This window comes from Meles meles, chromosome 14 (assembly GCF_922984935.1).
Source record: "Meles meles chromosome 14, mMelMel3.1 paternal haplotype, whole genome shotgun sequence".
Lineage (NCBI taxonomy): Eukaryota > Metazoa > Chordata > Mammalia > Carnivora > Mustelidae > Meles > Meles meles.
The window spans coordinates 14,221,085-14,243,863 of NC_060079.1; the positions used below are offsets into that span (position 1 = coordinate 14,221,085).

At 40.7% G+C, this 22,779-nt stretch overlaps 1 protein-coding gene across 8 annotated transcripts in view; it reads left to right on the plus strand.

The window, feature by feature from the left end:
- FRY (FRY microtubule binding protein) overlaps positions 1 to 22,779 on the plus strand; it is a 444,482-nt gene that overhangs the window by 306,407 nt on the left and 115,296 nt on the right. For all 8 annotated transcript variants that reach the window (XM_045978039.1, XM_045978033.1, XM_045978035.1 and 5 more), the window contains 8 exons: positions 687 to 819; positions 4,792 to 4,899; positions 12,705 to 12,963; positions 14,521 to 14,703; positions 18,129 to 18,215; positions 20,386 to 20,645; positions 21,080 to 21,269; positions 21,906 to 22,030. In XM_045978039.1, coding sequence (XP_045833995.1) covers positions 687 to 819; positions 4,792 to 4,899; positions 12,705 to 12,963; positions 14,521 to 14,703; positions 18,129 to 18,215; positions 20,386 to 20,645; positions 21,080 to 21,269; positions 21,906 to 22,030 — 1,345 coding nt within the window. The remainder of the gene's footprint in view (positions 1 to 686; positions 820 to 4,791; positions 4,900 to 12,704; positions 12,964 to 14,520; positions 14,704 to 18,128; positions 18,216 to 20,385; positions 20,646 to 21,079; positions 21,270 to 21,905; positions 22,031 to 22,779) is intronic.

A 22,779-nucleotide genomic window follows, 5' to 3' on the forward strand; every position in this document is an offset into this window, starting at 1 on the left:
AGACAGGTTTAATGGATGAGAAATAATCATTAACAATTATTTCATTGTAGTAAAAATTTTAAATACAGAACAATTTGTTTTTCATTTGTATTATACACATAAACATATAAAATGCATATATGTACATGAACTACATAGGCTATACATGTCTTTCATAGTAGAACATTGACACTGTAATTAATGAGAACAGTAAAAATACTATAGCTAAAACACATTTTCCTTCATTTTAAAATTTATGCTGTGAAGTCATTTTTTATCTTAGTAAAAAAATCCACATATATGTTTCAGAGAATAATAGTTATTACAATCTGAACCCCAAATGAGAATTAATTTTTATTTGTATAATCCGTAACGGTGGTGAATTTTCTTGTACTACCCAAAAACATAAAAATTCAAAAGTCAACCTTTTTATTTCCTCTTCATTTTAACCCTTCTAGAAAATATTTCCCTCTGAAGAATTAGAATTTCTATTTATTAAATTCAAGTGATTATTTGGTGCATATCCACCAAGTCCAGGACACTATGCTAAGAGTTCTATGGAAAAGGGATTGAATTAGGATCTGCTTAATGAAGTCATTGACCCATAGATGGTCTTCGGTAAAAACATGTCATAAAGGGTGAACAAACGAGGATTTCATTCCTTGATGGATTTAGTCAAAGATGTAACTACAATGCACGTTTTCCAGGCATGTCACTATATTACTCTCAAGTACGAAAAGCCGTGGACAACATTTTAAGGCATCTTGATAAAGAAGTAGGAAGGTGTATGATGCTAACGAATGTTCAGATGCTAAACAAAGAACCTGAAGACATGATCACGTGAGTACAGTGAGGACTATGTTGTTAATTAGCCAGAATGTACCAGCAGAGATTTCTCTCATTTATTCTTCCCACATATTCTGTATTTGTTCTCCTCTTCCTATCATCAGAGTTCTATGAAGTATTAAGGATAGTAAAAGTGTCCTTTGACAGTGTTTGACTAACTCAAAAAATAAGGTCAAACCTGAGATTGATCTATTCCACATATGTCTCAAGTATCATTAGGCCAGTAAGTTAGAAAATGGACCCCACGTCTCTTTCACTGGTCCACATTTTCCAGAAGGGAGATTTTGCTCCTGAGCTCTATAACAACCTGTGTGCTATGGTGATTTCCCCACTTTAGAGACATTCCATCTTTATAAATCAAATTCACTGGTGTCTAGAGACTGTTCCTGAACTGTGAGAGTTAAATGTGCCTAATAATCTCTGTGCAACTGTGTCATAGCAATACTGGATCTTAAAAAAAAAAAAAAAAATTGTAGTTTTGAATGTAGAAATCAGACGTTCTTAGCCAAAATCTGAGATGTAGCTTTGTAATTAGAGCTCTGCAGAAGAGACTCATACAACTTGAATTTGCTGTTTTTAATTAATGATGGCAGGAACTAGGATTAGTTTACATTTTACATTAGTGATAAGTTTACATTTTAAAAGACTTCAGACTTTGTTGGTGAACTATGAATTAAGTTATATTTGGCACCTGTGGCATAATTTCCCTAAAATTATTTCCCTAAAATATAATGGGGAAACTTTCCTTTGTTCCTCAGCATCTCCAGTTCCGAAAACCACAGTTAGTTGGAAGGTTGTTACCTATACAGGGAAATTCATATTGTGGGTGTGTATTTTTATTACAATGGCAGCATGTGAAAAATGAAGTATGATGCAACAATATATGATAAGACAAAGTAAAACATACAGAATTATTTTAAATGCACATTTAGCGATATGTAAAGTTAAAAGGTCGGTTTACCCTCCTCATAGTTCCACTTGATATCTGCGACTCTTCCTTGACTCAGTGTGATTCCTTCCAGAACTTTCCCTTTGTCACAATATATGTACACAATATATATACACAATATTTGTACACAAATATATGTACATATGCATTTGTTGTACAAAAATGGGATTTTACAATGCATATTATCCTGCAGCTTGCCATTCATTTGCTTTAAATGATCACATTTAAATAAATCACAAAAATTGAAGTTGACAAAGATGAATAACATTATATGCATTGTCTCCATCTCCAGTTCTTACCTCACATATTGCCAGATTGTCAATCAAACTTTAACCCCATCAGTACATACTAAAGCAATCTTCAATTGATAATGTAAAAGATATAAGAAATGTTTTTAAAACTTCTGCATTATAGTTGTTTCCCCTAAAATTAGTAAAGAAAGGCTTTTAAAGGAAAATGATATTTATGATCAAGAGATCATACGAGAGGGTAGTTGGGTTATGGACATTGGAGAGAGTATGTGCTATGGTGAGTGCTGTGAAATGTGTAAGCCTGATGATTCACAGACTTGTACCCCTGGGGTACATAATACATTATATGTTAATAAAAATAATTTTTAAACATGGGGGAAAAAAGAGATCATACAATAGGGTCAGGACCAAAACAATATATTCAAACTTTTTTTTTTATTTTAACCAATACCTTGAACTTTTTCTAAGATGATTCTTTACTTTTCCCTATTCATCTTAAGGCCCCCAAATGGGACTAGGAATACTTTCCTTGCTGCATTTTAAGGTGGATGCCTGAGTGGAAAATAACGCATTGCTACATTTCCCAAAGATAAAAAGAAACTTAGAGAATCATAAGCATTTGGGAGGAGACAGTTGAGGTCCACACCATGCTAATGGAAATCATCTTTGGAGTTGATAGTCAATCCTTCACTTTCCCATATCCTGCTTAGGGTATAAACTTGAACATTGGCATTTTATGGTTGCACCATTTCCATTCTTCATCCCCTTTGTGGCACATGCTAGCAAATAATAACAGTATCTATTCATAAAAATTCTGCTATTGGGGGTTCACTTCCTATAAAAGCCCAGAGAGGGGAGCCTGGGTGACTCAGTTAAGTGTCTGACTCATGATCTCAGGGTTGTAAGATCAAGCTATGCCTGTGACACTGAACTCAGAGGGGAGAGTCTGCTCGAGATTTTCTCTCTCCCTCTGCCCCGCCCCCACCTGCTCATATGCACAGTCTCTCTCTCTAAAATAAATAAATAAGTCTTTTTTTAAAAAGCATTTTATTTATTTATTTCACAGAGAGAGAAAGAGATCACAGGTAGGCAGAGAGGCAGGCAGAGAGAGAGAGGAGGAAGCAGGCTCCCCGCCGAGCAGAGAGCCCGATGGGGGGCTCCATCCCAGAACCCTGGGATCATGACCTGAGCCGAAGGCAGAGGCTTTAACCCACCAGGCCACCCAGGCGCCCCTAAATAAATAAATCTTTAAAAGCCCAGAGGGGAAGGACTACAGTGGTAAAAGGAAATAATGCACCCATTAGAGTTTCTAATCTAGGCTCATTTTATCAGCCTGGAAGCCTGGCGGAATTTGCCTTACAAATTCAGGTCAACGGGGTCACCTGTTTTCCAACAAATAATGCCAACTGCTTAAAACATCTGGTGAGCAAGCTAGGAGAACTATTTAAACGACTCACCATGTTGCAAATGAACAATTAGGAGCCATCCCCAGGTTCTAACTCAGTACAGCTACTTGGGGATGTCACCTGGAAACTTCTTGTTTCTTCAGCTGATTATAAACCAGTGTGCAATGGCCCCTTCTCCAGTCCTCGTGCACTCCATGCCAAAAGGACTATGGAAAAGGAAAGAAGATAATCCTATAACTTTCTGCAAAAACAGTATTTGAGGAGTCAACATATATGTGTTAATTTTTCACATAAGCAGTTTTGTCTTCATTCCTAACAAAGTTAAACAAAGCCATGCTAAAAAGCAGAATTGCCATCTGGTTATGGAGAGGGCAAATTCCAATTGCTGTGTTTCTATTCTGACCACAGTTACTATTCCAAGAAAGAATGACTTTATCCTACTTTGCATTTTCATCATTGTCTTTGTGTCCTACAATAGCATTAATTTCATGACAGTTTTATATTTATTCTCAAAAGACTGAATTATCAGAATTTAAATATGTTGTTATATTTCACCACTTAGGTTCTTGGAAGGATATGATGGGTAGTGTAGTTTTTCTTGATAAAATATGTGGTTAAGGATCAGTTATCTATTTGAACAACTAAAAATCGAAATGATTTGTCATAAAATGTAGTGGTCCTTCAGATTTTACAACAGAATGTAGAAGATATTAATTATCTTGGCTTCAAGCATTCATATTTCCAAGACATGAAAGGAGGGAAGGAATCTCCATAGAGGTCATGCTCATCAGAGTAATTTTAAAACTCAGAATTGCATGCACAACTATATACATTTCAGGATTTTACTTGACATTATGAAAGACTTATTCTTGGAAGCACTTAATTTTTTAAATGACAGGAGGGACTCCAGAGGACAAGCCTAATTCACTAGAGAGAGAAGCTTCCAGATGTCATGCTTGTTAGAGGCACCATTCCTTGTATCCACTAAAATCCTATTTTTAAATGCTGAGTGTAGGAATGACTGCACTGTATTTGTCACACGCGGGTGCATTTAGGCATGTCAGTGAATTCAGTGGTTTAAGTGCAGTCCACGGGGACCAAACCCCAGGGAAACTGGCTGAATGGCAAACTGTATGCTAGAATACTGTTGACATTGGCATTTCTCCTTTTGGATATCTACCTCTAAGATTCAAATCTTTGTACATTCTCTTAGAACTGGCCATGCTCTAAAGGTCATAAACATTGAGAATAAGAAACAGCAAACACCATGCAGTGGTTTCTAGTCTTTTTTCACATATTTGATTGATTTTTTTAAAAAACTTTTTGTAGCCTTTAACCTATGTTTGTTTTCAAATTCTAGGGGTGAGAGAAAGCCAAAAATAGATCTTTTCAGGACCTGTGTTGCTGCTATCCCCCGACTGCTTCCTGATGGGATGTCAAAACTTGAACTTATTGACTTGCTGGCTAGGTGAGAACCGCTGTGGGTGTATTTGAATAAATTGATTATAATCCTTTGTCATGATTCCTTAAAAAAAAAAAAAGGAATGATTACTAAAATTGACAAATATTTACTAAATGAGGCATTATTCTAGGTACTATGTATAAGCAAGGAGGAACTTAAAAAGTGTATGTTTTTCTCCCCATGTTCAAGGGGCTTAAAATCCAATGTAGAAGCAAATACATAAGCACATAAGGTAACTGGCAATCCAAGGCCCGAAACTGTACAAACTAATGGCACAAAAAGTGTGATATGTGAGTTCAGTGGGTAGAGGGATTACTGGGGACTGAGGAAGTCAGCAGATCAGTCCTGGAGAAGGTGAATCATGAGATAGGACTCAGAAAGGAAAAGCGTACCATGGAAGACAGAGGTGGGGCCGGGAAATGAGATAAATCTGCCTGGAGAAGTGTTCATGCAGGGTCTGATTCCCAGTCTGACGCCCACAGACCCCCAGGGGGCCAAGAAGTTGGGTAATGGGGATCCTTAGCTAATTTTAGTGCTTCAGAAAGCTGCCAAAAGTCGTATATATATCACTCTCCCAACATTGTCCATGAGAACATGCAGTCCAACTAGAACCTCAAGTTAATTTGTTTTAAGTGAAATTATGTTGTTATAGTGAATTAAGTGTCATTTTTCTCATGTTGATAAGAAGTTCTAGTTGACAGTTATGTGTGTCTTTAATTTAAAAATCAAAAGTGACATTACTTAAAAGCAATTTAGAATGTGAAATCCTTAGAAACATGGGGCGTTTGAATGGAATGGAATGAAGAACAAAATCATCCTTAATTTGATAAAAAAGAGAGAGAGAGAAAGGGAAGAAAAAGGAAGGGAGGAAGAGAGGAAAGGAAGGAGGGAGGAAGGAAAGAAGGAGAGGGAATTTAAAAAGTCAATGATAATAAGACCTAGAAATAAGACTGGGGACGTAGGGATGCCTGGGTGGCTCAGTCAGTTAAGCATTTGCCTTCAGCTCAGGTCATGATCCCAGGGTCCTGGGATCAAGTTCCATATTGGGCGCCCTGCTCAGCTTCTCCCTCTGCCCCCTGCTGCTCTCCCTGTTTGTGTTCTCTCTCTCTGACATTTAATAAATAAAATCTTAAAAAAAAAAAAAAAGACTGGAAAGGTAGATTTTCAGCTAATCTATTAGCTGAGGCATTTGGACTGATGCAGTATTAAGAGAGAGAATAATGTGATAGAAAATATTTTAGGCTCTTAATCTGATAATGATGGAATAGAGAAAAGCCAAGAGAAGGATAACAAATATTAATGCATTACGCATTACCTTGTGTACCCACATTTCGCTAGCCCTTTTTGGAGAGCACCCTTCCCATCAGTATCCAAATGGAGTAACCCAAGCCCTGGTCCCATGTGACTGCGGACCACCAGTGGCTGCCCCACGGCTTCCAAGTAGCTCCACGGAGCACCGCACTCCTGGTCATTGTGGTCATCATACCTTCAGCGCTGGACGGCCAGTTTGGATTCCTGTTGGTCACCCTCTCTGGTCCATTAATATCATTTGTAGCCTACTGCCCTCCAAGCGTAGACACAGCTGCGTCTTTCTTCCTGCCAGTCACTGCTGGCACAGGACGGGGCTGGCTTGCGAGGACGACTGGAGATCCATTACTTTGAAAGCCAGTGTTGGAAGCCCTGGTGTTCTCTGACCACAACCATCCACCTTTCTTGATGGCTTTGGTCACCGCTACGTATAACCTCTCCTTTCCTGTCATCAGCAACCTCCATTCTGTGCCTCCTTCTCTGTTCCATTCCATGTTTAGGACATATTTTAAGATTATGAAGTTAAAAGATTAGCCTAGACTGCTAATTTGCCTCAGGCTAACAACCAGAATGTGAGCAAAGAACATAGTCATTGGAAGTAGGGAAGCAGCAGAAACGAGGGAACCATAAGCCCGGATCACAAAGGGACTTCCAGCTCTGGGTGAGGGGATCTAAGGAGGAATGAAGGGCAGATTCCCAAAGGATAAGAAACAAGGTTATTTGGGAGTGAGGGAACCTGAGGAAGAAGAGGCTGAGATCCTATAATTGAGTCTCCCAAGATGCTGGCAAAGCCAGAGAGTAAGGAAATGCTGAGAGGCAGGTGCCAGGTGCCAAGGTGACCCAGAAATGTAAGAGCAGCCCGTCGCTGCGCCAGGGGTGACAGGGGAAGGGCTGGGTGAGTAGGAGTCTAGTATGCACAGGGGAGGGGGTGCTGAGTGAAGGGGTTGGACATGGCAGTGAGAAATTAAGGGACAGAAGACTGCTCCTCATGGCCTCTGAGCCACCAGAGAATGGCAGAGCACCATCTAGGAGATTTGGAGGAAATAGCAAAATCTGGGAATGAAATGGAATCATTTGGAAATCCTGAATTTTGCCTCCCTGCTTTTGCTACTTCCTAACCATGTGATCTAGGCAAATTATTTAAGCCTTCAGAGTTTTTTCCCTGATAAAATTGGAATAATACTGGGGCACCTGGGTGCTTCACTCCTTAAGTGTCTGCCTTCAGGTCAGGTCATGATCCCAGGGTCCTGGTGAATTGGGCTCCGACTCAGCAGGGAGTCGGCTTCTCCCTCTCCCTCTGCCCTTCCCCTTGCTCCTGCTCTCCCTCGCGCACTCTCTCTCTCCCTCTCAAATAAAGAAATAAAATCTTTTTAAATAATTGGAATAATATCACCTATTTCATAAGATTGTGAAGAGGGCTACGTGTCATAGGTGTGCGCTTTGGTTAATCCAGGGGAAAATGTGTCAGCAGGGAAAAAGTTATCAGTTAAATTGAAGTAGAAGGAAAGTTTGCTGATGTCAGTGAAGTTTTAATTGGGGACGATTATGTGTACTAGGCCTTTGAAATACTGAGTTTTTTAAATGTCACGCAGCGTTCAGGTACAGTCTGTGACACGATTTTGCTGTGACTGTGTGGGAGATTCTTACTTCTGGATCACTCTCATCACCGAACCCAGTGGCGCCTGGATCTACAGAAGACCCTGGTGCCAGGCATGCCAGAAGGAAATTCTGTTAGACATGGTTGGAATGTCCATGCTATTTATGGTGCATCGTGTTTATTATTATGTACATTCTTACCAAGCTCAAAGCAGTGGGGACTGTTTTTATGAGGGGAAAGAGCAAATAAACATTCTTGAGGGTTCAAGGCTTAGAAATCAAGAAAATGACTGTGCTTATATGGCACAGTCTGTGAAGAGACCTTTTCCATAAACTTTAAAAGAAGCCGGAGGCTGTTCTCCTCAAGGGAGAGATAATGGAGGGCTCGACCTACACGCTGGGTCCTGTTAACCTGTGAGAAAATGAGTCCTTTCAGATCTCCTCGAGAGGGTCAGAGGACAAAACGGAGAAATTCAACAGCAGTAAATGTGGGTTTCCAGCCTATAATATTCTTTACACTGTGGGGACGTAGTCCATTCCCGTTTGGACCGAGTTGACTCTTGAGGCAATATACAGTCTAGTCAGAGAGGTATGAGACCTTTTAGTTCAGATGCTTCATGGTTACATCCGCAGTACATTGTTACTGCAGAAAAACTTGGTTTTCTTTATTTTTTTAAAAAGATTTTATTTGAGAGAAAGAGAAAGAGGGCACAAGCAGGGGGAGGGGCAGAGGAAGAGGGAGAAGCAGACTCCCTGCTGAGCAGGGAGCCCCAGTGCGGAGCTCTGTCCCAGAACCCCAGGATCATGACTTGCGTCGAAAGCAGATGTTTAACTGACTGAGCCACCCAGGAGCTCCTTGGTTTTCTTTATAACTGGCAAAATAAGACCAACATTCATGCCAATTCTCTGTCCCCATCCCCCAGCTCAGTTCCCTGAATAAGGAGGGGATATGTCCCCCAAGGCCCCTTCCCAGCATTTGAGGTAATGGCTAAATGTCACAGACACTCTAACCTCAGACTTCTGTTAGTGTTTAGCATGACACTGTGGTATGGAATGAAGTGGCAAACCCCTTTCTCCAAACTACTACATTTCTGATTTTTTGTGTATTGCTCCGCCCATGTCTAATGGCGGAGTGTGAGGACTCTTTCTCCTTAGGCTCCATGGAGGCTCCACAGGCCCTCCTGACATCACAATAACATCCCTGGGGAGGATTTCCTTCCTGCTCTTACGAAGCCTGCCCTTCCCAGTTGTCTGGGTGCTACTGAGGTTTTCCACATAGAAGGGAGGTTACTTGTGTCTTTGGCCATAGATATCATTTTCTCTGACTGTCCTCCCAGATGTTTCCTGCTCTGTCCCTTGAGCACAGGAAGGACCTCTCCCTCAACAGTCTACAGGCTCCCGTCCTCTGTCGCTTCCCGCAGCACTCCCTATGCACGGAGGGGTTGCTGTTCCGTGTCTGCTCCCCCCTTTCCATAATTTGTCATGAGGTTGTGAGAATCAAATAATGCACATAAATCACTTCACATAGTGCCTAGAACCCAGTAAGCGCTCAGCCAATGTTAGTTGTTATTTTTAGGCATCTTTATATTTGAATAACAGATGATGCCTTGATGTACAATGCGTTTTCATGCACAGTATGTTCAGAAAGCTGGGCACATATTTATTCCTATTTTCGGAGAAGGAGATTTGAACTTCAGAAGAGGAAAGTCGGTTGCCCAAATGTACAGAATTTTCCTGCCGCCAAATGGCAGTGAGAAATGTCATTGGTTTGTTTCAAAATGGGAGATAAACACTTTTTATGCAGTGTTTCCTTATAATTTGTGGCAATTTATGACATAGTGCCTACAGAGTTCCACAGTCTTCTGTGGTACCCGAAAAATATTTGTCATTTGCCATTTACCATTTGCTTTTCAGTCTAGGTCTGTACGGTGGAAGGTGGCTGGTTGTTCTGAGTGGCTTACTGAGAGATCTAGTCTCATTGCATATATTGCTTCAATAAACCACTTTTTAATGTATTTTATTTTAATTGAGATACAGCTCAGAGCACTGTATGTAGATGGAAGTTCACTCTTTGATACCTGCAGAGAAGACATTCCAACCACTTCTGGTGAACTATTGCAAAGGCTAACCGTCCACCTGTCAGCAGATCCCTCCTTTTGGAAACCATTGTCTCCTGGGCTTCACTTTAAACCCTTTTCTCCCTCTGCTGCCCTTGCTGATACTCTAGGGCAACTGGTTCCTTACCTCTTCCTAATAACCTTTTGTTTATCCTGCAACAGTCCAGAAGGGGCTGTTTCCCCTAACGGATCTTTTTCTTCTGATCATGGTACTGGATTTGGTTTGTGAATTTGAAGTCTCTCCCTTCTGATTCGTGCACCTTACACTATAAAATTATTCAGATGTACTAAGTTGCTCCCATGTGACTCTGAAGCTCACCTTTATGAAAGTTCTTTTCACTGAGAGTCATTTACAGAAGCTTGTTCTCTAAAATATTCAGGACCATAGATGACTATGAGTATAATAAATAGAAATAACAAACTTAAGATGGGAAGGTGATTTCAAGTGTTGTTTTTTTTTATAAACTAGCATTTTTGTTTGTTTGTTTGCTTTATAAACTAGTATTTTAAAACCATGAGCTGCAGAATGACTCAAGGGTGCTTCTACTGTTTTTCCCCAAGTGGGTGGGCTTCAGGCCCTTTACCCCAGCTTCAACTCGGATTTTGTGTTGTACTCAAAATTTGAGGGGAAAAAATTGAGCTTCTGATTAAAACACAAAGTTTGTAAATTCCTGCCATAGACAGTCCTTAATTGGAAGCTCAAGGTAAAGGCCTCTATGTTTTCCTCCAGCAACTGTGATCCCATCCCTGTAAGAGCTCTAGACTTAGTGGGTTAAGTCTAACCTGAAGAATCAGCTTAGATCTTCCTTCTCTGTATCTTCCTAGAACATCACTTGCTTTTGGAACAGGAAATATGTTTTTCCTGACTTGATATATATCTGCTCATTAACAAGTTTTTGCCTGGTTTCTAAGTGTCAGATTTGGACCAATTAGTGTGCTTTATGCCTTAGAGAATAAGAAAGGTGTTTGCTTTTCAAGTTTTGAAATCATGTTTATTCAGAAACATAGGACTGTACCGGACTTGTTTAGATTAAGGGTTAGAAGTCATCGGCTGGCATCCTGGACTTTGAGGAAGTTCCTATACAGTCTGGGTCCAAGTGTTTTCTTCCCTTCATTGAGGATACTATCTACCCTCTTTGTGGGGGCCCCTACAAAGCCATTTTCTTCTCTGACATTGAACACCTCCAGGCTGCTGAGTGCTGGAAACTCTACCTCCTCAGTGTCTTTGATCTGTCTGCCTTTCTCACTACTTCTCCGTCTTGGGTCAGCCACCCACCCGGCCCCCGCCTATTGCCTGACACTGTAGTGACCTCCTAGCTGGTCTCTGCCCCTACTCTGGTTGCTTCTCCAAGGCATTCTCCATATTCCTGCCTAAGTTTTTTATTTCCAGGTGTGAAGCTAATCATGTTATTCCTCTATATCTTTCAAGATACAGCTCACTTATTTCTAATAATAACTACCAGTTACTAAGTGCTTGCTACATACTCTGTGTGGTGTTACACACTGTATATAGGTCATCTTCAGGAACCACACAACAAGTTTGTGAAATACAAGTACAGTAGTTGTCCCCATTTCCCATATGAGGCTCTGAGGCTGAGAGAGATTGACTAACTAGCACAAGGTCCCACAGCTAGTAAGCAACAAGTGGCAAGACACTGAGCTGGATATTCTGATTCCAGAACACACACCGTTAACCCCTTCCCTGCTGTATTGCTTCCCTGGGTGGCCAGTAGACCCTTCCCCAAGCTGCTCCTGATTCCTCTCCAGCATCTTCTCCCCCTCGCTCCTGCAAGCACCCCACCCAATAGACACGGCCCTACTGAACTCTGTATCTGAAGGGTTGTGTATCTGAATCTGAGGAGATCTCAAAAATATTTGTTTCTTAAGTAAATGAATAAAGGAATCTATAAAACATGTTAGCTGATGGTTCATACCAGTGTCAAGATTTAATTTTATTACAGTATTCTAGGTTACACCACCAATACCCTGATATTCTTCAGTTGACTGATTTTCTCAACCTTGACGCTGTAGACATTTTGGTCTAGATAATTCGTTGTTGTAGGGAGCTGTCCTGTGCATTTTAGGATGCTTAGCCACATCTGTAGGTTCCACCTACTAGAGAGATGCCGATAGCCCTCTCTGAGTTGTGATGATCATTAACGTCTCTAGACATTACCAAATACCCCTTGGTGGGGCAAGACCAATTATGGACCATTGATCTAAGCCTTACTTGCTCATTCTCACTGAACTTCTGGGTGAGTCCCTTAGATTCTGTGGTACTCACTCTTCTTGTCCTTAAAAGTAATAGGGCTTAGGGTGGCTGGGTTATGGACATTGGGGAGGGTTTGTGCTGTGGTGAATGCTGTGAACTGTGTAAGACTGATGACTCACAGACCTGTACCCCTGAAGCAAATAACACATTATATGTTAATTTTAAAAAGTAATAGGGTTTGATACTAATTTATTTCGCAGTCAACATTGCACTAAAAAGTATTCAGATACAGGTGAATGCCAGGTAATATTTTAGATTCTATCCTGAAACAGAAAAAGGACATTAGTGAAAAACTGATGCAATCTGAATAAAATCTGTGGTTTAGTTAATAGCTTTGCACCCAGGTTAATTCCTTAGCTCTGATAAAAGTATGCTGTTTCTATCAGGTGTCAACACGAGGGGAGCTGAATGAAGAACAGGTGACATGGATAAAAGCAGAGAACTATGTTTGTTATGTCACAAATCTAGAAGAAACATTAATAAACTCAAGGCTTTATTGTCTTTTACTCCTTTCACAGGCTCTCTATTCATATGGACGATGAGCTGCGACATATTGCACAGAATTCTCTTCAGGGTTTACTTGTGGACTTCTCAGACTGGAGAGAAGATGTACTGTTTGGCTTTACCAACTTCCTTCTCCGGGAAGTCAATGACATGCATCACACGCTCCTTGATTCATCCCTGAAGTTACTGCTCCAGCTGCTCACCCAGTGGAAACTGGTCATACAAACTCAAGGGAAAGTCTATGAACAAGCCAACAAGATCAGAAATTCAGAGGTGATTTTCACACTCTTCCCACTGATTTATATTCTGCAATTTAGTATATGTGTGAATAAGCTGCAGCTTGGAGAACCTTTGGAGTTCTTACTTCCTGCCACCAAGGAACTTTCTCGAGACCTGGTGATGGCCCTTAATTTTTCCATCTTGCGTAAATTGTGACCAAGAAACTGAGGATTGATAGGCCTTTGGGTTAGATTTGTTATCATCCGCAAGGCCATTCAGGGAGTAGAAATTGCTTTTTTCTGAGAATTATGATTATAAATCTCTAAGAACAAATGACCATAAGCATGGATATAGAGCTGGGTATGGATATGCATATCAAGCTGGATAGGGATATGCATATAGAAAAGTCAGTTGCCTTCCAGTTTTTTTGTTTGGTTTTTTTTTGGGGGGGGGTTTGGTCCTATCATATATCACATTGGTTTTATTGTTCAATATCCACAGAGGAAAAAAAAATGCAGTCTTAGGATTTCTTTATTCCTTCCCACCTCAGTCCTAAATACTAAAAATGAATGACAACATTGGGAAGAGCAGGTTATGGAGCAGTGTTGTCAGAGGAGAACAAGGGCAGTGATGAACTTGACATTGGCAATGAGCGGATGGAAAAGAGGCTTGGGATGGGGCGCCTGGGTGGCTCAGTGGGTTAAGCCTCTGCCTTGGGCTCAGGTCATGATCTCAGGGTCCTGGGATCCAGCCCTGCATCAGGCTTCCTGCTCAGTGGGGAGCCTGCTTCCTCCTCTCTCTGCCTGCCTCTCTGCCTACTTGTGATCTCTCTCTGTCAAAGAAAAGAAAAAAAAAGAAAGAAAGAAAGAAAAAAGAAAAGAGGCCTGGCAAGGGAAGAACACAGCTGAGAGGCTGAGGAACATGAAGGCTTCTGGGCGTACAACAGCACTGAAGGAACAGCCAGGATCCCCAGTCCTAGGTCACTCCTGCTTCCCTGTGTCGTACGCATGCCAAAAGATGGGAGTAAACAAACAGGGTTACGTGTGCTTGTCAAAAGAAAACTGAAATGGTTGTGGAATCTGCCCTGTTGTCTAGGTTCCTTTGCTTTAGACCCATTTAGTTGTGACTTGGGAACTTTGAGAACCCGTGGCATAAACGTGCACACACCTAGATTAGAATCGAACACAAGAAACAAGCACATGTGACTAGAAAGTAAATGTTTGAAAATCCATTTGAATGGTCTCTACAAGTCTATAGGGAATCTGAGTCAAAACAAATGGGCAACTTTGACTCAATTTATGGTGTCATTTCAAATGGTATATGGATGGAAGCAGTTTTGTTCTTATTAATATTAATAACCTTTGAAAGTTCTCTCTTATCAAAGGTAACAGATGGTTGATGGTGTTCCAAAGTAACAATGGATCGAAAGAAAAAGGGGATCTATGATCTGTCATGAATAATAATGAACTTACAGTCGTGTCTGGATAGAAGCCATTGCAATTTATTTTAATATTATGAGGTCCCATGTGCCAAAAGATGCACATATGAGTAGTTTCTTCTTCTTCAATTGTTATTTTTCTGAATATAGAATGTGCTCTTATTGCCTGACAGCTAATTGCGAATGGCTCCAGCCACAGAAGTCAGTCGGAGCGGGGCCCCCACTGCAGCGTGCTTCACGCCGTGGAAGGATTTGCTTTGGTTTTACTCTGCAGTTTCCAGGTGGCCACACGCAAACTGTCCGTTTTAATACTCAAGGAAATTCGAGCTTTATTTGTCGCCCTGGGTCAGCCTGAGGTATGGATTCTCCTTTTGAACTTTCTAATTCATTTCTTTCTTTTAAAGTTTAAATTAAAACCTGTGAATAATGCGTTACTGTTTTATGGGCCTCCTTGTCAAACATGATGTCAAAAAATAATTTTTGATTGACCCTGGGTTTTTGATTATGAAAGAGCACTCTTGAGCTCCAAGAAATATGCCATCTATTCTGAGAGCAATAGAAAAGACCATTTCTGATTCTCTAAGAGGTTGTCCTTGGTTAAACAGTGAAGAATTTTAATATTAAGTTGTAGATCATTTTCCTTCATAATGTTCAGCAGGCATCAAATTAAGAAGACATTATAATGTTTATATTAGAGAAAGAACTTGAGAAAATAGTGAGTTCCATTCTAAATGATCAAGGTATCAAACAGTCAGGGCAACAGTTTTATTTTAGTAATCTTGAAATTATGAGAAAATATGTCCCCTTGACTATAGCACCAAGAACCATAAGATACCTGGGAATAAACCTAACCAAAGAGGTAAAGATCTGTACTCGAGGAACTACAGAACACTCATGAAAGAAATTGAAGAAGACACAAAAAGATGGAAGACCGTTCCATGCTCTTGGATCAGAAGAATAAACATTGTTAAAACGTCTATACTGCCTAGAGCAATCTATACTTTTAATGCCATTCCGATCAAAATTCCACCGTTATTTTTCAAAGAGCTGGAACAAACAATCCTAAAATTTGTACGGAATCAGAAGAGACCCCGAATTGCTAAGGAAATGTTGAAAAATAAAAACAAAATGGCGGCATCACGTTACCCTTGAGATTGAAGAAGCAAGCCAATGGTCAAGCATGATCGGCCAGCTAATGTCCACACTTGGTCAAGGGCTGTGCACCCTTGTTCAGATGTTAAGGCTCGTCACCTGCGAGCACAGGTGGCTGAACCATGAGTTGCATAAGTTGACGAAAGAAGGACCAATGTGTTATGTCACATACTTCTTCAGAAAAAAATTCTACATTCCATTTTCCTGTTTTAAATTCCTGAACTTGGTTTTCTGATCCACAAAATGGTCATTGTCTTTACCCAATTATTTTCAAATTCATCACAATCCTTTCTGTTCACTCTTCTTCAGATGGCTTGGTGATCTATTTTTAGGACATCTGTAGTAGCTGGTAAATGGATGTCCAAGACTTGCTGTACTTTGGTAAACCTCCATTAAGTCTCTAAGTCTGATAGGAATGATCGTCATTACCATGGACGTGCGACCACTGTGCTGTGCGCTAGACATGGTATCTCACTTAACCTTCCCAATAACCTAAAAATCAGTATTATTTTCCCCAGTGTGCAGATACTGAGGCTGAAGTTTAGGGAGATTAAATGCCTTCACCAAAAATCAGCAAGGAGGACCTGACCCAGCCAGAATTGAAAGTCAGAAATATATGCCTCTAGAGCCCCATGTTCTTTTTAAAGTGTACTTGACCATAATTGTTACATTAGTTTCAAGTGTAAAACCCATGATCTTAATTTCTATGCAAAGACTGTTAAGAACATTTCTCATATGTTGCTCTCTTCTACCAGCCACAACTTTGTTTTCACATAATTTTTTTTATTGGGGTGTCACTGACCTACAAGATTATATTAGTTTCAAGTGTACAACATAATGAACCTGTATTTGTTTACACTGTGAAGTGATCCCCACTATAAGTCTAGTAACATCTGTTACTATACAGAGTTTTTTTTTAATTAACCTATAATGTATTATTTGCTTCAGGGTTACAGATCTATGAATCATCAGTTTACACAATTCACAGCACTCACCTTAGCACACACTCTCCCCAATGTCCATAACCCAGCCTCCAGCAATCCTCAGTTTATTTTATTTCCAGAGATTAAGAGTCTCTTATGGTTTGTCTCCCTCCCTGGTCCCATCTTGTTTCATTTTTCCCTCCCTTTCCCTGACAACCCCCTGCCCTGCCTCTCAAATTCCTCATATCAGAGAGATCATATGATAATTGTCTCTCTCTGATTGACTTATTTCACTCAGCATAATACCCTCGAGTTCCATCCATGTTGTTGCAAATGGCAAGATTTCAGTTTTTTGATGGCTGCATAGTATTCCATTATCTATATGGACCACATCTTCTTTATCGATTCATCTGTTGATGGACATCTAGGTTCTTTCCATAGTTTGGCTGCTGTGGACATTGCTCCCATAAACATTTGGGTGCATGTGCCTCTCCTGATCACTACATTTATATCTTTAGGGTAAATACCTAATAGTGCAATTGTGAGGAACCTCCATGCTGTTTTCCAGAGTAGCTGCACCAGCTTGCATTCGCACCAACAGTATAGGAGGGTTCCCCTTTCTCCGCATCCTTGCCAACACCTGTCATTTCCTGACTGGTTAATTTTAGCCATTCTGACTGGTGTGAGGTGGTATCTCACTTATCACCATACAGACTTACAGAATTGTTTTCATGTGATGAGAACTTTTCAGATCTCTCTTAGCACCTTTCACATATACAATATGGTATTATCACCTCTAGTCACCATGTTGTACATTATTTCCCCATGACTTATTTATTTTGTAGCTGGAAGTTTGTACCTTTTGACTCCCTTCATATATTTCACCCACCCCACAACCACCAATCTGTTCTCTGTATCTATGAGCTTGAGTGTGTGTTTTTCCCCCAGCCACAATTTTTTGGAAACCATTTTCATTCATACATGAATAATGGTTTCCAAGGCTTTCCTGTAAGGTTTCTGAAGTAAATAATTGTATAATTCTGAGCTTCTTTATAATAAAAGATGGCAGACATATACATATCCATATGTGGATACACACACACACACATATATATATACTATTTGTGAAGGAGAATTTTCTATAAGATACTCTTTCCTGTACGCGGTAGTCTTCTTTTACCAGTAGCTGTACACAATGAAGATACCACAGAGTGTGTGGTCAGTGTGGTCAGTCTCCAGTGCACTTTCTTTGGAACTAAAATTCAGTCACAGTCAACAATTTATCACTTACTTTAGCAGATGAGTGAGTTAAGCACGTAGCATTTTCGTGGTCCCACAAGGCATATTCTTGTGGGGTTTCCATCCCTTAAATTTCACGACCACGTGAACACTCTGCTGGATGATGTATGGCACGGGTGTTTGGATCCTTGTCTACGTGTGCAGCATTTGGAAGTTCAAGTCCATGTCTTTTCAGTACAAGGTGAAGTTGGAGCTCTAACCATCTTCCACTGAAACTTGAAAGACTAAACTCAGGATCACAGGGAGTTTTATCTACTACCTTTCATCATGTTGGCACTCACATTTCTGTGAGAAAACCCTTATCACTATCTTGCAAGCTGTTCTGCTTCATGTACCAAACAAAGGCAGTGGGGTGGGTGGGAAGGATTCTTTTTCCTAGGGAGAGTAATTGCCCACCCTTTGTACAGGACGATGACAGGCCTATGATTGATGTCATGGATCAGCTAAGTTCATCCATTCTCGAAAGTTTCATTCACGTAGCTGTTTCAGATTCGGTAAGTACACATTTGATCCTGATCCCTAATTGTTCTCAAGTGTAAGCTCCAGACCTGTCTGAAAAAAGGAGACAAAGAAAAATGATGTGGAAGAACTCTGGGGTTTCATGTCAGATAATAAACTGACACAACAGTACTTGTGAAAACAAGACAAAGTTTTCAGATACTGGCTTAGGAAACATTCAAATAAGTTCAAACAGAATTTGAGCCTTAGGAATATAGATATTTTGCAAGCTATTGTTTCAGAAAGAATTACTCAAGATTCCTTAAGAAAACTAATTATTTATCATGCTTACCACCACCCTATAACTTATATGGGGTTCTTTACAGTTTATGGTGTCCTTTCATATTTATTACCTTTTTTGACCCTCCCAGGTATTGAAACTCAAAAATATTAAGGGGCGAGGCCGTGGTCACATGGGGAAGTGTTAGGGCCTGGATTTGACCTTAGTTAGACTCCGAATCTAGGACACCTTTATCTGCCATTCTAATACATTCTTCCCTTTTTAAAGAGCATATTGGCAGCTTTCAATTTGCAGAACAAATAGAAGGGAAATTGATACTGATATTAATTATCTAATTTTTTTAAAAAATCAGTCTAGTATAGAAGAGGGACCTGGATTAATTTCAGTTCAGTTGCTGAAAAGAGACACTGCAGATCAGGGACCATTCACAGCATCCACATTGCTGATGCCCCTTGTCTCTTCTTGTCAAATAACTGTAAATGAATAGAGACATATCTGACACATAGAAATGAATACAAAACCTTTCCATGGTCTCACTCTCTCTCTCTCTCTCTCTCACTGAGACTGAGCACAGATCACTACCTTTAGTGGCCCTGCTATTGCTTACAGTTGCAGTGATAATGATCATTACTCAAACTATTAAGCCAGGAAGGACAGACTTTCATAGTGATATTCCATAGCCCTACTGCTTTAAGAAGTTCAATTTGGTTTGACATGGAATGGAAGAGTCAAGTTTAATTATCTCATATCCATCTCTTATTGGGCCGCAGATGACAGTCATGTGATTTTGTTCTGTTTGTCAGAATCAAAATCGTGGGCTTGGGGTTCCTAGGTCAGCAATACTGCACTTAAGAAGATACACAGAAAAGGGAGAAGAGGAATGTGCCTGCTCTGTGCCAGGTGTTTCTACATTCCTTATCTCATGTGACTCACCTAAAGATTAGGTGAGATTAGCATTAATAATTCCCAAGTCATAAATTAATATCTCCCAGACAGAGACTCTGGGATGGTCGGTACTCTTCCCAGGTCACAAGCTTGGGTGGAGCCTGTGTTGGAAATCTCGTCTCTGGCCCTGAAAGCTCGGGCTGTACCCCCTCACAGCCAATGAACTGTTGAGATCACTAGTGACACACTCATAACCATGGGAACCTGTAGATCCAAGAGATAATACGGGTCATTTTAATTGCCAGACAGTCATAAAGGGAATTGTCTCACCACGGCTGGATTATTTGAAACTTGGTCTTCCCAAAACTTTGGTTTCTAGACTTCAAAGAGGATGACACATACAAACTTATATGAGATATAGATCAAAAAAGTTTTAGAATGTAGTGTTGTTTTGGCTTGATATCACAGGACAAGAATAAGTAGGCTTCTTACCTCAAAAGTCATCTGTGACATGCCCTTCATGAAAGGAATTACGTTTTGCCGTCTCCCCAAGTCAAAGGGAAGGTAGTTTAGTCCAAGAAACAGAAAACAAGATTATGGCATTTAATAGCCCAGGATACTAATTACAGGGATAAAAACACATTGATGAATTTCAAAAGTTAATAGCTTTTAAGAATTTTAAGGGGCAATCCCAGGGTCGAGTTTAATTTTACTAAAGCCGTTTATTTTTCAACAACTATTTAATGAGCATCTTCAGTGTCCCAATGCACGTGCTGTGTGGCATTAAAACTGAAACAGGACCCACGTCTCCAAACTCTGCCCTTCAGCTGCTTGTATTCCAGCATAAGACACAGCAGTGGCTAGTACAGACCGACATCCCATGTGGTAGGTGTGGGAGGGGTGCTTAGATTCAAAGCTTGGCCCTTTGCAGAGGTGGTCGGGAAAGCAGTGTGGACAAAGGAGCTCGTAGGTGGAGCCCTGATGGGGACCTGTCATTTACCGTGGAGCTTTCATTCATGGCCTACTTCTTGCACCTGCAGGCGACATTACCACTGACCCACAGCGTGGACCTGCAGTGGTTGGTGGAGTGGAACGCAGTCCTGGTCAATAGCCATTATGACGTGAAGAGCCCTTCCCATGTCTGGATATTCGCTCAGTCTGTCAAAGACCCCTGGGTCCTCTGCCTCTTCAGTTTCCTGCGGCAGGAGAACCTGCCCAAACACTGCCCCACAGCCCTCAGCTACGCCTGGCCGTATGCCTTCACTCGGCTGCAGTCCATCATGCCCCTGGTAGACCCAAAGTAAGGAAACTCTATGTCCTCCTACATGTTGTTGATCATTTGCCCTCTTACATTTTCCTTTTACCTAACTGATTTGCATATTATAATCCTCTCTAGTTTCTGTACTTCCTAATACAGAATCCTGATCGTGGAGTAAAAACAGGTCAACAGGTCTTATCTAGACCTAGTTTTTTTTCCTTTTTCCTTAATAATCCCTATGATTGTCTGAGTATCGAATGTCAGTCCCTTAACAGTGAAAACAGTCTTCGAGTTCGATTCAACTTCCCACCAGCAGAGACATCCCCTGTCCAGACAGACAGTTCATAACAGCATGGACTAGCCTTGGCAGACAGTTGTTCAACTCTATTTGAGCCCTTCCTAGGATCTTTATTTAACCAGTGATATTTAAAGTCCAGAACTTACTTTCTCGCCTGTTTTCAAATCCGTATTTCTAGTAGCCCAATTAATGCCAAGAAAACCAGCACTGCCGGCAGCGGAGACAATTATGTCACCTTGTGGAGAAATTACCTTATTCTTTGTTTTGGAGTTGCAAAACCCAGTATAATGAGCCCGGGACACTTAAGAGCGTCCACTCCGGAAATCATGGCGACCACACCTGATGGTACAGTGAGCTACGATAACAAGGTGACGTGACATGCTTCAGAAGAATTATTCTGTAAGGTTTTTTTTTAGCTTGTTTGTCTAGAGTTCACAGTGTGTATTACACTGTGCCTGCCATCTGGAGTCTGTGGGATCAGATTTGCATCCTAAACATTTCTAAATTCCATTGAGCCTTGATGTGCATAATTTATTATTCCTCTCTGACAAGAGAAGTGAAGATGAAGAGACGTTGAGAAACTTGCTTAAGACCAGAGTGACTTATATTTATAAGTGCCCTGTGGTTTGGCTTCTGCCCTCCAAATCAATTTCCCTCACTCCCTGACAAGCATTTGCCCTTAAACTATGCCTTGATTAAATGATCTTGTAAAGAATGGTTTTGGAGACTTAATTGGTTTAAAAAAAAAAAAGAATTCTGTTATAAATAAAAATATTCTTTAGAATTTGTGTCCCAGGAGAAAAATGCATTCATTGTGCTGTTTAGATATTGATGCCGTTGATGCCTGTCTGTGTGTTTTGTTTTGTTTTGTTTTTCTGAAATGATGGCAGTGTTTTGGGCTGTGGTTTAGTACTTTGAAACTGTTATAATGGAATCATCATTTGATTAAAGGAAGCATCAGTTATCATGTTACCTCTTTTTCACTCTTAATCAACTTGTTTCAGGCCATAGGCACCCCATCGGTGGGAGTTCTGTTAAAGCAGTTGGTGCCTTTGATGAGACTAGAGGGCATTGAGATCACAGAGTCCTTAGTTTTAGGATTTGGAAGAACAAATTCCCTTGTTTTCAGGTACGGTAGTCTCAATGGGTTCTAAATTCATTCCTGCCGCTGCTCTCGTGGTTCCTGTCTTTGACTTGAGTTTGAGTTTGCGTGTCGGCATGTGCCTGGGCATTTATAGGCTTTGCGCCATTTCCTTTGTGTCCGCGTTGCTTGACGTGCATGGAGCAAGCATTCCTCGCAACTGCCTTCGCTTTTCCCCTGTGGTCCTTGTGGCTTTGATTTGACGTCTCAGATTTTATCTCGTGCGCAAGCTCCTTTTAGAGAATATAAATGAAGAGAATTCAGTGTCCATCGCTGGTGAGCCAGACCGTTCAGGGGCTTTGCTGTCAGAACAATGAGGTCTGCTCATCGGCCATTCATGCAACGGGCTCACAGGTTAAGCACCGATAGAACTCTTCTAGGAGTATTCTGTTACACTGGCCTGTCTCTTTGGAAGGTGCTTTAACTGCCTTAATAGAACCATCATGTCTCACTTTCTGGATTCCTTACTCATTTCACACCTTTAATCAAATAACCATTCCATCTGAGGCGGTGTCAAAGCCTTTTAAAAGAGCTGTCATAAAGTGCTAGTTCGGGCTGCCTCTGGTGACTTCAGCTAAGCAATGAACGCCTATAAGCAATCCTGACCTTTTTTTTTACATAGATAGAAAAGGGAAAGCTCCAGGCATCTGCGAGAAACTGTATTTGAAAAAGAAAGATTAATGAGACCTTTTAGATACCACTGGGGGAAAAAAAAAATCCATTGCATTATTCACATA